General features: G+C 39.0%; 1 protein-coding gene across 1 annotated transcript; it reads left to right on the top strand.

Moving 5' to 3' along the window:
• Positions 1-630: 630 nt before the first annotated feature.
• LOC114360766 (proton-coupled amino acid transporter-like protein CG1139) lies at positions 631-7,338 on the top strand. Its single transcript, XM_028315554.1, has 8 exons — positions 631-811; positions 1,035-1,092; positions 1,188-1,338; positions 2,529-2,735; positions 3,963-4,238; positions 4,526-4,704; positions 5,027-5,196; positions 6,996-7,338. Exons 1-8 carry the CDS (start codon positions 763-765, stop codon positions 7,259-7,261), a joined length of 1,356 nt encoding a protein of 451 aa, XP_028171355.1. The 5' UTR covers positions 631-762; the 3' UTR covers positions 7,262-7,338.
• The last annotated feature ends 9,533 nt before the right edge of the window (positions 7,339-16,871 follow it).

The raw sequence follows: 16,871 nt of genomic DNA, 5'->3' as shown, positions 1-16,871 counted from the left end.
AAATTTACAGTCTGCTAAATCAAAACTGTGGTTAATCTGAAAAATATGGGTGGACTATGTTTTCCTATCGAGGATTATATTTCAAAGCCTACAGTCAGAAATGCTACTTCCCGATCCCAAAAAGATTGCAATTTGTATAAATAATCTAATTTTAATGTCTTTTTAGGGTTCCGTAGCCAAATTGCAAAAACGGAACCCTTTTTAGGTTCGTCATGTCTGTCTGTCTGTCTGTAGCTAGCTAGAGAATATTCCACTTTTAATCTCAGGGTACAACCTCATATATTTTGCACATAAAAATAATCCGGATTTGAAAACTCATTATAAAAGACAAAAAAGGCATAAGACTCAAGTTGATTTAAGGGAAAATAATAAGTTACGTTTTGTCTTGCTTTTGTATAAATATTACTTTGATAGTTCATTCGAAAATACAATTTAGGTTCTCTATATCTGTGAGGTTCACTCTACCCCATTCTCCTTTTCTGTGCAAAATGTCAAAATGAATAGCTGTCATAAAATAGGACTACTTGCGCCATTTTAAAATACAATAATGTAGGCGCATAACGTGTCTATTTATATGATATGTCATTGTCTCTATGACGATAAGTATGACAGCAGACAGAAGCCCAAATGACGGTTACAGATTAAAGTATTTCATGTCTTGTATTATTTTAATGTTAGTAGTGTATTGGTGAATAGTGTAAAAACGTTACAGCATTTAGAGTGGTCCATCGCTCAGAGCGGGGCCTGAAGGGCGCGGCCACCATGTTCATCTACACGTTCATGGCGGGCATCGTGGACACCATCACCGGCGGTAAGTTTGTTCCCACGTAATTCCTGATGTAGGATTTATGGAAGCATCGCTTCGATGACCGATGCATATCATATTAATTCAATTAAGCCTGTTATTACTAGTGCGTGCAGCATTTATCGAGCTTAGTGTTTTCAGCTCTGATCACATTAATTTGGTTTAATATGTATGTTAAAGTGTAAGTACACATAAGAACGTACGAGAATGATGGATTAATCGGTTCCAGGCGATGACGAGCAGAACTACGATCCTCACACCCACCGAAAAGTGGAAAGACCCACATCGTGAGTCCGTTACTGCATTTTAAAATATGTACTAAAACATATATCTCATGCCACAGTTTCATGGTTGCATATTGGAAATAATAAGTCGTTTCCAGATACATGGACACCATGATCCACCTGCTGAAGGGCAGCATCGGCGCCGGCATCCTGGCCATGCCCGACGCCATGTCGCGCATGGGCATCGTGTTCGGCATCGTGGGCGTCGTGTTCATCGCCGTGTTCGCCACCTACTGCATCCAGCTCCTGGTCAGCGGACTCTTACTCAAACCTCATACGAATTCACCAGTTAACTGAAACCGAAACTTGTATTGCAAACTGAATATCACATCAAAATCCTTTGAACATTGTGAAAATTAAGGTCGTTTGCCGACAAAACAAACGAGATCTAAAAGTGTGCCAAGTCAAGTTCTGTAGATAGCCCTGAAAAAAGCACTAGATCTGATTTGGCAAAAGACAATGCCGGAAATTGGCGTCTTTTTTTTTCGCGCGGCCATCGACCAAACCTTGTTTTTTGATAACAAAATAGTGTAATAAACCAAACTTACTATGACATGTATGTATACCTCTAAACTCAGTCTGAACTGAGTTACGAGCGTTAGAAGTTTGATGATTTACATACTAGATTTGCTTTTTGCGAGCAAGTTTTGTAAGAAATTGCAACAAAATAGTGACATTGTATGTGTAAACAAACAATACCATCCATTAAAGGCTCCAGACATCAGCGTGGAGCAGAATCAGCGCAATAAAAAATAGCGCAATATTTTGTTGCAATTTATTTTATGTTGTTATTTTTAATCAAAAAACAAAGTTTGGTCGATGGCCGCGCGAAAAAAAAAAGACGCCACCTTCCATACAAAATCTGGCATTGCCATTTTCACGGTTTTCATCCACAATACTTGGCATATTAGATAAACCACATGTTTTTATTCGACAACCTTACGTTTTTTATACATATTCAAAACCTCATTATTAAAAAAATAGTATTGCTTTTATAAATAACCATATTCTTAAGCTTCCAAATTCCTTTGTTCTTTGCCACATATTTTTCGAAAACTAATTGACTACTACTACTACTAATTTCTAGTGTTCCTAGTTCCTAGAGAATTAATGGAAATTATGTAAGTAGTAGGATGTTAATTACCCGTTTCTAGCAAATTAAAAAAAAAAACTAATAGTGAGTACACATTAATTTAGGTCTTATTAACCGTTGACAGAGGTTTCCGCATCTTCGTTTTTTTCGACATTTCCACCAAATGGTGGTTTTAAGTCATAAGTCATAAGTTTATTCCATTTAAAAACAATGTACATTGTGTTGGAAATAGGTACAATAATAATATAAGCATAATAAATAACCATGCAAAATTACAATTAATCAGAATCTATACTATGTCAAAAATAACCATGTCAATAGCATTTTTGATCGTTGCATACCCCAGATCGCGGCGCAGTACGAGCTGTGCAAGCGCTGGCGGCGCGGGTACATGGCCTACCCCAAGTCCATGCGGCTGGCGCTGCAGGACGGCCCGCCGTGCCTGCGCTGGGCCGCGCGCCCCTTCTACTACTTCGTGGACGTGGTGCTCATCCTCTGGCAGCTCGGCATCTGCTGCATCTACCTCATCTTTGTCGCCGAGAACGTCAAACAGGTACACACATATGACAAGTGCCTACATAAGCTCCTCTTTCTTACTTCAAAATAAATATTATTTCTTTAGATAAAATAGTTAAAAAAATAAGTAAGCTTACTCCATGTTCTGATAGGTAATTAGAATAAAGCTAATTCAGTTAAATAGTTAAATAAAATACATACCGGGTGGAAACGATAAGTGATCTCATTCGATTATTTCTAAACTATACAAGATATCGAAAAACTAGTTACTGGCCCTGAAAGTGCTTCACGGGCTCTATCCAACTAATATTATTATAATAGAAAACAATAGGTTACAGAATTAACTGGATCCATCCGTTATAATTATGCTAGCGATACATTATTAGAAGTGTTGAATTTTTTTATTTAAATAATAAAGTCTTAAAATTAACTCGCAAATTGCATTCTTATTTAAAAAGTTTTGTGGAAAACATTGGTTTTAGGCTTTACTTGCATTTATAACATTATCAAGACATGAGTGTCATGATTGTGGCTGTACTTAATGTATGGAAGCTGAAAACATTGAATTTTCGGATAGATCCAGTTTATTTTGTAACCCATTATTGATACCGTTGGATAGAGCTCGTGAAGCACTTTCAGGATCTTACCAGTTTTTGATCTTGTATAGTTTTTAATATTAAATTATGTGGTTTTACTAAATGTATGGAAGCTGGAAACATTGAATTTTCGAATAGATCTAGTTTATTTTGTAACTTATAACCAGTTTTTGGATATCTTGTAAAGTTTAGAAATAGTAGAGTGAGATCACTTATCGTGTGCGCCTACTCTAAAATCTGATTTTATGTATATTATTTTATGTAATCATTTAGCAATGATTAGAAGTTGTTTCCACATCAGCCAGATAGTTTTGACAGTTTCAACCCATTGTCAGACAGTTTATTTAGGATAGCTGCCAAAGCCACGATGACTCAAACTTCATGATCCACCAACATTCTAACCTATATTGGGAGCATACGCTGACAAAATTTCAGCTTTTATAAAATGACGTAGGTCTGGCGTTTACCAGCTCACTCCAACCTTAGACAATTATAAATATTTGTACGCTGACTAATACAGCAAATGGAGCTCTATACAGCAATGTTACAAGATACGTGATGATTCCACTACTCAAAATTGTGCATATTAATTTTTGAATTTCTATTTCATAATTTCTAATGTAAGTAATGCAATGCAACATACATACTTATACATACTTATCTTTCAGGTGTGTGACTTCAATGACGTGGTGTTCTCAATACGTATCCACATCGCGTTTCAGCTCGGGCCCCAGCTCCTCCTGAACCTAATTAAGAACCTCAAACTTCTGACACCTTTATCCACGATCTCGAACGTAGTGACCATCTTAGGGCTGATCCTCGTATTCTTCTACCTGATAGAAGATGATGTTGTCCTTAGTAAAGAAATGCTTGAAATCAAACGTTGGGAAGACATTCCTGTTTTCATAGGAATAACGTTGTTTGCTCTGGAAGCCGTCGGTGTGGTGAGTTAAAAAAAAGTAGCTAAATAACATAGTTATAGTTCCAAATTACTGAACTGTCCTATCCATGACATTGACAGTGGGGCGCCACCGTCAATACCGGATCGCTGGTTCCAATTTTTGCCATGTCATTGTTGGAAACCATATAGTTGAACGATGGTAGCGCCCCCCTGTCATTGAGTTTGGTGGTCTTTCACGCAAAAAAATGTTGATTCGAACCCCGTTGATGGTGGACTATGGTGGTGAACACTCTTGTAACACAAGTATATTTAATGACATGAAATCCGCAGGTTCTGGCGCTGGAGTACAACATGGAGCACCCCAAGCAGTTCGTGGGGCTGGTGGGGCTGTTCAACGTGGGCATGCTGATCATCATGAGCATGTACGCGCTGGTGGGCGTGTTCGGCTACCTCAAGTACGGGCACAGCATCAAGGCCTCGCTCACGCTCAACCTGCCGCATGAACAAAAGTCAGTTCAATCACAGCACTTCATGTCACCTTCTGTATATCTGCATCACATACTGACCTATTGTAGGGTCTGATGTAAATGTTTGTCCATTATAGATTTAGAATTGGGAAGAAGTACCTGTCTACGTTTTCTTTCTATTAATTTAATCCGACAAACTTGATAGCAGAACATATTATTATTTCTTAATCGCATATTATATCGGAAATAAAGAATAATTAACTGACTATTCTGAGCACGGGAGCTACAGATCGCAAGTACTTGATGTATATTATACCATATTTTTATGAGTAAATTGTAACTATAGGTTTTTATTCTTCCGCAGAAAGGCGCAGGCAGCAAAAATAACACTCGCACTCGCCATTTTCCTCTCATTCCCCCTACAGAACTTTGTGGCCTACAACATTTTGTGGCGAAAACTTAGGAAGACCATACCAGAGTCGAAGCATTGTCTTCTTGACTACACACTGCGAGTACTGCTCGTCATCATTCCGTGTAAGAATCTAATTTAACTATTACTATAATAACTAAACGTCATATTATTAGCCTTTTGCATAACGCCAACATCTAGTCATAAACATCATAAAACTTAACGGGGCTTGTAGGTGTCTACCTATCAATATTAACTATGAGATCCAAACAATTAAATAGATGTATAGCCCGACCAGGAACATAAAAACCCTCGCCATGTTGCGGAAAACTAATGGTACTAATTTCTTTTAATGGCAACAGTAACTGAAAACTTCATTGATATGTCACCTTGCATGTCATTCTAATGCTGTCAAAGTGTAAACAAACTTTATTTTAAATGTGCGCAATTGATTTTGTGAATTAAATTGCTAAAATCTTTTTATAGTCGTGAATGAAAAGTGGTTCACAATGTGTTAAAGTATTTGTCGAAGAGAAATACTAAGGGTTCGGACAATATTTTCATTGAATAATGTTTCCGACAAGGTTGTCAAATTGACTGACATGTTTATCGTATAGTACAGTTTACTATGAAAATTAGCTGTGGTTTGTTTCAACTACCAATTTTAAAGTTTTTTGTCACTTTGTAAGTGTTGAATTTTATGGAATTGGGACAGAAGTACCGAGTTTGAAGCGTTCATGAGCAGACATTGCAGTTGAATATTCAAGTTCTGAATTTGATTATTGATGAATAATAAAATAAATCCTACTAGGTAGCTCGATTGATGGTTTCATTTAATTTATTTAAACCAGGTTACTTATAATAATATTTTTTCGTTAATTTATGAAAATATCAAGTTAGCCCGTAATCCTGAATCCTGATACATAAAGTTAGCCTATTAATTTAACATAGGTACGACTGTACTCAGTGTTGCACTATCAAATGCAATTGAAGCGCCTCTATGCCAGGGTCTTTATGTTCCTGGTCAGGCTATATATGTTACGGTTAATGTGATAAATTTAAAATTATGAATAATAACCGGTTATTATGAATAATTACCGACAGTCGCGGTAAAAGTGATAAATTAATAACATTTAACAGTGATAATTTAATCATTCAACCTAAGTACTAACAAATATCATAAAAGAGAACAATATCTTGTGTACGTTCTCTTGTACAGCCAAAATTTTTGAACGTTTTGATATCATAATATTAATATAATTTGGCATAATGAATTTGGAATGTTTCTTGCATAATATTACTTTTCCATAAAATGATCTCATATTAATCACATTTACCAAATCATGCGGTAATTATTCATAATAACCGGCGATTATTCATAATTTTCACATTTATCACTTTGACCGTAACATATAGGTACACGCCTATTGTATACTCGTAAATCCTTTTTTTATTTATGTATAATAATATGTTACGTATACATGTATACGAGGCCCGTGCCCAATTCTGTGCATGGGGCCCTTTATGTTCTCGTTGAGAGTCAGCACGGTGCGGTGCGGTGTTTCTTTAAATAGCAATAGACTGCCAGCAGACAGCTACGCACACTGCACAGCTCATACGTCGTCTCCTTTCGTCTCGTATCCTATTCTCTCTTCTCCGCTCCGCTTTGATGGAAATAGCCTGCCAGCTTCGCCGCACATCTTCTCCCGTCTTCGCTCCACCTTGGTGGAAACTGAGACTAATACAAAAATGCGTGTTTTATACTATCATGCGGGGATCGACTTCTGACACACTCGTAGTTGTCAAATTCACAAGTGCCATGCTTTCACAATAATTAGTGTACCTATATTTTAAATTAATTTAAAACAAGTATTTTAAGACGATGATAAGGGTATTATGCGTTTAAGAATCGCTCTGGCCGCAGGGTTGCTGGCGATGGCGATGCCGCACCTGGGCCCCTTCATCGCGCTGTTCGGCGCCTTCTGCCTGTCGCTGCTGGCCATCGTGTTCCCGGGGCTCATGGACGCCTGCATCTGGTACCCGGACCGCTACGGCGCTTGCCGCTACAAGCTGCTGCGCGACGTCTTCATCGTCGTCGTCGGCTCCTGCTGCCTGCTGGCCGGCTGCTACACCAGCGTGCTCGAGATCATCGAACACGCTATTGTAGCAACGGCGTCGGCGTCGGAGTAACAGTATTCTCTTGGGTACATACACTTAAGCAAAACATCAATCATCTAAACATTTCTATTTGTATATTCACTATGCACTGTCTCCTACATGTTCGTTGTAAAATATATTATAAATTAATTAAATATTTCTTTTGTTTTATTTGATTTCCCATTATTGTTATAAATAAATATAAAATAACAAGATTAGTTTTGGGCTGATTATCGTACCTTATAATGCCGGCAAGCAGTTTCTCTTCAACCCACTTTTGTCTTAAACCGATGTAGGCCTTGCCAGTGTGCCCTCCTGGCCGCCAGGTTGTCCGCCGGCCGTGCCGCCCGTCATGTGTGGATGCGCCATTATACTGCCATGGCCCTAACCCTAACTATGGGCTCTAGTTTAACTAGCTGTTACCCGCGGCTCCCGCGGCATCACCCGCGTGATATTCAGTGTGTCACAGATCGTCGTAAATTAAAGCTTATATGTTATTCTGGGTTATAAACAATAATACTGTAAAGTGTCATCAAAATCCGATTAGTAGTTTTTACGTGAAAGAGACATTCAGACATCCAGACATCCAAACTTTCGCATTTATAATATTAGTAGGAGTAGGAAGTAGGATTATCTTTAAGGCCCACTATAGATGACCCACACTGAAGCAAACGCTGAACTGTCCCACCAAACTCAATGACAGGGGGGCGCTACCATCGTTCAACTATATGGTTTCCACGTGGTTTCCATCATGGCAAAAATCGGAACCAGCGATCCGGTAGGTATTGACGGTGGCGCCCCGCTGTCAATGTCATGGATCATGGATAGGACAGTTCAGTATATTGGAACTACACAAACGTGCTACAAGAAAGAAAGAAAGAAAGAAAAAAATATTTATTTGGTACTAAATGATACACATTGGCATTAAAAACGAACCGTCCCATCAGTGACATTGACAGGGGGGCGCCACCATCAATTAATACCAGATGATAAAGTACCGGATCGCTGGTCCCGATTTTTGTATAGGATTTTTGTCATGTTGGACTTGGAGAATCTAACCAATTAATTCCTCTATGTGTTGGAAATTTGGTTGAACGATGGTGGCGCCTCCCTCCCTGTCAATGAGTTTAGTGTTTGGTGGGACAGTTCAATGTAGGTTATAGTTCCAAAATACTGAACTGTCCTATGCATGACATTGACAGTGGGGCGCCACCGTCAATACCGGATCGCTGGTTCAGATTTTTGCCATGTTGGAAACCATATAGTTGAACGATGGTAGCGCCCTCCTGTCATTGATTTTGGCGGGACAGTTCAGCGTGGGTCATCTTTAACATAAATCTCATGACACCATGACACTGACAATTTAACTAAAAAAGCTATCATCGTACCTACCTACCAAAATTATGAAATGTTTTATTAATTTCTGTAACATCTAAATTCCATAAACGTACCTACAATCTAAGGGCACAATGATTGCGGCAGACTTTCTGTAAGTATGTAGCTATATTCTATGAGTTCCTCTTCTTGAAAAGATCATTCTTTCGTTTAGTCTTTCGTACGTAAATTGTTAGTAAAGCAATAGTAAAGCAATCACAGCCTATGCCGTGGCAGAAATCTTTTTATAGTCGTAGTATACAGGGACATAAAGTCCTCTAATATTACCCCTTTCAACTTTCAAGGAATGGGTCGAGTAGCCTTGTCTATAATAGTGTCTATACAGGGTGTTGATTTCAATACCCGCCATATTTAGGGAGTTGATTAAGTAGCTTATTCTGATCACGAATCAGCAAAAAAACTGACTTCAAAATTTTTTTAAATTATATTTTAAATATCTACGATTTCCATAATCGACCACTACAGTGCAGAATAGTCCCCCAACGCAAACGGCGCGCGGCGCTCACCCGGTGACCCGGGCAAACGCTGCGCCCCCCGTCCCGCGCCCCACTACCCGCGCTCGCCCATGAGTCAGTCAACTATCAGCCACAATCAGCTGTGAGTTCAACGACGACTACTGGACGGAGCTTAATCCAAATCTACCCTAAAAATGTAATGAGTAAATTAGTTAATTACACCTTATCACGTTACGAGTTTATTTTTTGTTCTAAAAACTAATTAATTAAGTAGGTCTTTAATAAAAAAACCTTTTACACGAATTTGCTTCCTTCCGCAAAATAAAAATTTTTACAGAAGCTACATTTTTTTTTAAATTAAACCATGCTTTTATGTGTGTGATAAGCTTGTACCTACTTATCATTCAAAAGTACTGTAAACAGATGACAATAATGCTCTTTCATACAGGTTCGTTATTCCTTACATTTCTAGCTCTCTACCTTAATAACTTTTACGTCTTTACGATAGTAATTATTAAAATAAAACTTAACTTACCGCAAACTGAACACCTAGAAATAACACACTGGCAAACTCTTGTTCCTTCACTTTCGATAGGAGATAAGACAAGATTTTGTTTTTAAACTCGATTGATTTCAGTATCTAAACAAAATTTCTATCATTTAGCACTTCTTTCATTTAAATACAATAATACCGCCGCACGGATATCGGGCTCGCACTGACAATACATACTTCGCTCATCTTCGTGTTTCGGGCGTCATCGGCGCTCAATCGTGGATCATCGATTTTCTCCATTCATCAGTCCGATTTTGCTTCCCACGTTGAGAGGCTGCGCGCACGCTCCGCGAAATCTAGCTCGTATTTAGGATTCCTAGTACTCAATCGCTATTTCTTTATTTCTTGCCTTGTAACATCAACTTTTCTCTTCTTCTCTGCTTGATAAATGTTTTCTAGTACATAAACTTCTTACTACCGTGTTCTATCTCTGTAAAAATTTGATTTAAAATAATAACGTAATTTAATTTCTATCGGCGTTTAATTTAAATTCCCTGAACGACTGTTAGGCTGTTAGTTAGGTTCAGGTTAAACTTCCATTCTTCATAACTTTCATAAAATAATTCATCATCATGTTCGTGATTATTTTAAATGAACTTAATTTCATTACTTACACGAAATAACTATCAAAATGTATTGATATTCTTATCGTTTTAATAATAACGATTGAGCTACTACAAATCATTTGCATTTGAGTATTTTGGAAGCTTGCTATAAGAGCATTAATTATGATAGGACGGATCTTTAGTTAACAAAGATCTTCGGTCATCGAATGTGCAAATTTGCGATTTTTGATTGTTTTCTCGTGCGGTTTTGAGTAGTTAGTGTATGAACGTGTGATAGTGAGTGTGGTAATAGTGAGTGAGTGTTAGGAATATGCCTAACCATACGTACAGTGCTCGTGAGTAGATAGGTACGTAAACATGGTTTACTGTTACGGGAGGGCACGTGGAAACGCATCTGAAGTCGCATTGGTAAGTACCTAACTCTAAACTTAAAGGACATTCCTTTTTAATGTAGGAAGTGAATCTTGTAATTTTGTGTAGAAAATACTCCCGCCGTCGCGGTAGGTAGTGGCGGAAAGCGCTCCAATACACTCACACACACATAGGAAACAGCAAACTAATTTAAAACGAACTTTAACTTTAGTTAGTCAAAGAAAAATACCTATTTACACTACCAACTTTACGTATCCTTCAGTAGACTATCCAACATGATAAGCGAGCGATCCGCGTAGCTCGATGGGTGCCCGTGCCACAGTAAACGTATATTGCATTATTGCGAGCCATAGTACAGTTGATGTTGCACGGAAAATATTCGCTAAAAATTCCACTTTCGTTTGTAATTTATTTTTTGGTGGATAATGCGTTTATGTAAGTCATAATATATCACCTAAATAAATATGGCGAGTATTGAAATCAACACCCTGTATACTAATCATTAAATATTAAAAAAAAGGGACAATTATGAATTATTATGACAATCGGTCGACGACATACACAATTTCACGGGTCAAAACAATTATTATGACCCGTGAAATTGTGTATGTCGTCGACCGATCGCTGAAATGGCCACATCGTGATATGCCCGGTCACATCGTGAAACGCGCCGGCACTTCATGATTTGGATCTATTGTTTAGTCAGGGCTCCCCAAGTTTAGCCATCCCTGATGTGTGGTTCCGCAGGTGTCGCGCGGAGGGCGCGGTGCCGCTGACGCGCGCCTCGCTGCGGCGCGGCGCGGCCGTCGCGGGTGCGTCTCCATGTTACACTACTTTGGCAGTTTGTCACCAAGCAACTCCATGCAACAATGAAACATTAAAACTATGCCTTACTTAAATTAAATTAAAAAAATACAACAAAAATCAATATTTTCAGTGGTGAAGCCCATATAGACCAATTTTATAGTTGTTTTAGTTCTTGCATTTATTAAAACGTAACCAGGATCTTTTTTTTTCTATAGTAACAACCTAAATAATTATAGCCATCTTTGATTTCCATTTCAGGTCGAAGCCATAGAAAACCTCGTTCGAGATCGTCCCCAGTACGGTAAGATTTTGGGGTATTTAGTTACAATAGTTAATTTCAAAGGGGCCTCTTCCTGTTGGACCTGTATCCCCATGAACGCCCTCCAAGAGGACTGGCCTCCGCGCCGTGCTTATCCACAGGAGAGATACAAATATTAATAACAACAAAATGGTAACATTGTCAATAAGATAATTTTGTACTTTTACAGGAAATTATTTATATTAACTATTTACGAAGTACAGAGTGTAAAGTACAGGGTGCTCCGCTAGCAGAATGGCAGAGGTGAACTTTTTTATCGCTGTTTTCATTACATTTGAATCCAACTGTGGTCGACAGCCAGCAAATACAACATTATGTGCTTCCAAAGAGCTCAAATTGCCTGCTGAGGGTACTATCATCGGCGCATTGGTACTCGCATTTTGGCAATCCACAAGAACCTAAGGGTCACTATTTGTCAAAAGCCGCTATCCAAATACTATCAAACTATGCTCAAGAAAGCTGATGTGCTAATTTTATTTATTAGGGGAGACGGAGCAGCGGCTCCTCCTCGTCGTATCCCAACTTCTTTCAACTCGTTTGATTATAGTCGGACAACTGAACGCATATGTCTAAACATGCAGTTATTTTACTAAATAACTAGCTTTCCGCCCGCGGCTTCGCCCGCGTGGAATTTTGTCTGTCACAGAAAAACTTTATCACGCGCATCCCTGTTTCAAAAACCGGGACAAAAACTATCCTATGTCCTTTCTCGGGACTCAAACTATCTCTATACCAAATTTCATCAAAATCGGTTCAGCGGTTTAAGCGTGAAAGCAGACAGACAGAGTTACTTTCGCATTTATAATACACTCGACATCAAATAAATCGCACCTCCCGCGACAAGCATTTTCAAACGTATGCTTCCCCACTTCCCACCAATATTGGTACCATTTGTAAGCCTAATTCTAACCTTAATTTCATTAAAGGTGTACGGTGCGTCACCGTCACAATTGCAAACATCAGCAATATATTGCTATGCGCGGCTGACCCAATTTTATATTTTATGTTTTACATTATTTTAAGTTTAGTGTTCGATTTAGCAGCCTAACAAGTGGCCGCGACTCTCGTTAATCAATTATTGTACCTTTATACGTAATCAAGTAATAAATATCTACATTCAACAAGGAGTTTGAATCATTCTCTTCATAATCAACATAATCAAGAAAGGTGTATGGCTAGCAATAGACCATACATCTTTATTCGAGCCGGATTTATCTACAATCAAGAAAAGTCAGTGCTTTGTGAATCTCGCGTACGGAGCGAATCGGTCCATTTGGCCTCCCGGAAGAGGGTCTCACCAACTGGATTGAGAAGGCGCATAATCTGTACAGAGTTCGCAAGGACATTGGGGACTAGTACCTAAACAAGAAATCAAGAATCAAGCAAATATATCAATCAAGAAACAAGTAAGCATTCATCAAACAANGACCATACATCTTTATTTGAGCCGGATCTATCTACAATCAAGAAAACTCAGTGCTTTGTGAATCTCGCGTACGGAGCGAATCGGTCCATTTGGCCTCCCGGAAGAGGGTCTCACCAACTGGATTGAGAAGGCGCATAATCTGTACAGAGTTCGCAAGGACATTGGGGACTAGTACCTAAACAAGAAATCAAGAATCAAGCAAATTCATCAAACAAGTAAGAAATCAAGAAACAAGTAAGAAATCAAGAAATAAGTAAGCATTCATCAAACAAGCAAGCAATCAAGAAACAAGTAAGAAATCAAGAAACAAGTAAGCATTCATCAAACAAGTAAGAAATCAAGAAACAAGTAAGAAATAAAGAAACAAGCAAGCATTCATCAAACACTCGAACACTCATCAAAAAGCAAGTAAATCAGGTACAAATACAATTTATAGCAAGCAATTTCAATCAATTTCAAGCAATAATCAAGCATGTCTTCAATGGAAGATATTTTAACAAACAAGAAACATCAGATCATGGGTGACTTACCACACGCTAGAAGCAACCCATCCCGCCCATTTTATCACACCGGCGTGGACTTCACGGGTCACATCATGATAAAGAGCAGCAAAGGGCGCGGCATCNAATTTCAAGAAAGACGGACGTGAAAGAAAAACAGCAGATTATATTAAACGCAAAATATCTACTTTAGACAATTACTGGGTAGAATTCAACAACAATCACATACAGTTGTGGGCGTGTCAAGACAAGTCTCATGCCTACTTCACCGAAAACAAGTATGAACATATGAAGTCGACGTATGAAAACATCAAAACAGCTCTGCAAATGTACGAGCCAATGACAGAATCCAGGCCGCCGACTCCCCTACTCAAACCTGCAACACCATTAGCAGCACCATCGACATCCACGGCTCCAGCTACACCCAAGGAGTCGCGTGGTACTAACAGCAAAACAGAAGACTTACTGAAAAAGCAAGCAAGTAACTTCAGAGCGTTTCATAGAACGACATCCAATATCAACATCGATTCTATAACTGAGAAATGGGAGTTGGAAGACCTGCTTAATTCTCTGCAATCACGCTGGTCAGCCATTGACAGTCTCCACTGGGAGATTGATAGCGAAACTCAAGGCACCAGTAACAACGAATACGATAGAGCATTTTCATCATACGAGCAAATGTATAACANCAAGAATACGAGATACTTCAATCTACTCTTCATCAAAACAACAGTCATTTTATGCAAGAAATAACAGAGATGAACATTCAATGGCATTTTAACGCCCCTTCCTGGCCTTCAGCAGGCGGCCTCTGGGAGGCCGCAGTAAAGAGCTTAAAATACCACCTCAAACGCGTCGTCGGCGAACAAAAACTGACGTACGAAGAATTTTCGACCGTATTATCACAGCTAGAAGGGTGTTTAAACGCAAGACCATTGTGTGCCATCAGTGAAGATCCAGAAGATCTGGATTACCTAACTCCATCGCACTTCCTATCAAGTGGACCTGTGCTAACATTATTTGAAACAGAGCAAGATCTCAGAACAAGATGGTATCTATGTCAAAAAATATATAACGACATCTGGAAGAGATGGCGTTCAGAGTACTTAACTCAATTAACTACCAGAGGCAAGTGGAAGCAAAATCAAGAAAACCTCAAAATCAATGACCTGGTAATCATACACGACGACAACTTGCCATCGGGACGGTGGGCCATGGGGCGCGTCGTTGAACTCCACCCTGGCCCCGATGGACACGTGCGAGTAGTTTCATTAAAAACCAAGAACGGTTACCTTAGACGTCCGGTAGTAAAATTATCTTTACTGCCTATCAATCAGAACTCAAATCAAGACAGCAAACAAGTTAATACAGCAAGTGTATCTCCAATACATGAAGAAAACAAGAAACGCGTGAAAAACATTGGTTTCAACTTTAAATCAATAGTATTGGCTCTACTTTATTTTATGAGCATACTTACAACAACATCATGCACCTTCGTAAACACACCGCTGAAACAAAACCAAGGAATTTATTTCGATAAAATTTCGGATATGCAAGTAATAAGAGACGACTGGACTGTAGTGGTTTATTACAAGATGGAACCATACTGGCAAGGGATGAAGACATTCGAAAATTACTTCAATTACTTGGAAGATACATGCAAGAAACTGAACGAAGAAGTGCANTCCACTCCACAGATGGATATACCTACCTTCAGTGGAAATTACCATCAGTGGACCTCCTTCAAGGACTTGCTCGTTGAAACAATACACAACAACCCCTCGTTATCGAATGCCCAGAAAATGCAGTTCCTCAAGGGCAAGGTGCGAGGAGAAGCAGACAGGCTGATACAACATCTACCAATTAGTTCCGACAACTACAATATATGCTGGGAAATACTCAACCATCGATACAATAACAAGAAACTTATCTTCACTTCATACATAAACAACTTGCTATCAATTCCTGCCGTACAGCAACAGTCCTTACACCAAATCAAGCGATCAAAGCAATCAAGCGCCTTCACGACACCACACTGGAAACCCTCAATGCCATAAAAAACCTAGGCATTGATATCAGCACATGGGATCCGTTGCTAGTACATCTACTTTCACAAAAACTGGATAATGAATCATTCACCGACTACAATGAATGTCTGGAACAACCACGTGAACTACCAACGATGTCAGATTTTTTGAACTTCCTGGAATGCAAGTTTACAACAATGGAGTCCTCACGTAGAAAACAAGATTCACAAACGACAAGGCCTTTAACACATCAAGCTTCGCCAAAGCCAAATAAAACAAGATTTCAAGTATACTCAAACAATAACAACATGGCAGAACAAAACACAAACAACAATCAACTAAGAACTTACAAGTGTTCGTTATGCAATTACAACAATCATGGAATTTATTTTTGTGAAAAATTCTTATCAATGTCGCCACAACAAAGACTCAATACAGCATCAAGACTTAAGTTATGCTTCAATTGCCTAATAAAGCACCAAGGAAACTGTAGAGTGCAAAAACGATGCCGAGAATGCCAAGGTCAACATAACACAGTATTACACGAAGCCTTTGCATCACCAAATAACACAGCAAGACCAAGTACATCAAGAATGGTCAACCACAGCAACTCCTCCAGGACCACTGTTCCCATTCAACAACATGAGTCACCAGAAGTACTGTTGGCAACTGCGATCGTACAAGTTCAAGCCGCCAATGGTAACTACTACAAACTACGAGCACTACTCGACCAAGGATCGCAAACCTCAATTATCACCGAGAAAGCAGCTCAAATTTTATCATTACCACGACGTCAATGTACTGGAGTCATAACTGGAATCGGAGCCAAGGAAAATAACTGCAAGGGAATAATAAACATAACTATCAAGTCAAATAACTGCGAATATACATTACAAACCGACGTGCTTATTATGAAAACGCTAATTAACAACCTGCCAAGTAACACATTATCGAAACCATCATGGGAGTTCCTGGAAAACATACAACTAGCAGACCCTGAGTTCTACAAAAGTCGCCCCGTCGACCTACTTTTGGGGGCGGAGGTGTACTCTAACATCATTTTGGATGGCATCTGTCGAGAAAACAATCAAACACCAATAGCGCAACAAACGCGATTTGGTTGGATATTAAGCGGAAGCGCCAATACAACTACATTACAATGCAACGTCTTATTAAACAACATTNCACAGATGTATCATACCACGATGTACATCAATACGCTC

This window comes from Ostrinia furnacalis, unplaced genomic scaffold (genome assembly GCF_004193835.3).
Source record: "Ostrinia furnacalis isolate ACB-3 unplaced genomic scaffold, ASM419383v2 OfSCF5169, whole genome shotgun sequence".
Classification (NCBI taxonomy): domain Eukaryota; kingdom Metazoa; phylum Arthropoda; class Insecta; order Lepidoptera; family Crambidae; genus Ostrinia; species Ostrinia furnacalis.
The sequence above is the reverse complement of the archived record's forward strand: the minus strand, read 5'-3'. Positions and strand labels throughout refer to the sequence as shown.

Bases quoted from the DNA above. Each gene is read 5' to 3' on its own strand.
- LOC114360766 (XM_028315554.1), top strand. From the start codon at position 763: ATGTTCATCTACACGTTCATGGCGGGCATCGTGGACACCATCACCGGC. The intron at 4,705-5,026 runs GTCAGTTCAATC...ATTCTTCCGCAG, and splicing joins AACCTGCCGCATGAACAAAA to AAAGGCGCAGGCAGCAAAAA. The intron at 5,197-6,995 runs GTAAGAATCTAA...CTCTGGCCGCAG, and splicing joins ACTGCTCGTCATCATTCCGT to GGTTGCTGGCGATGGCGATG.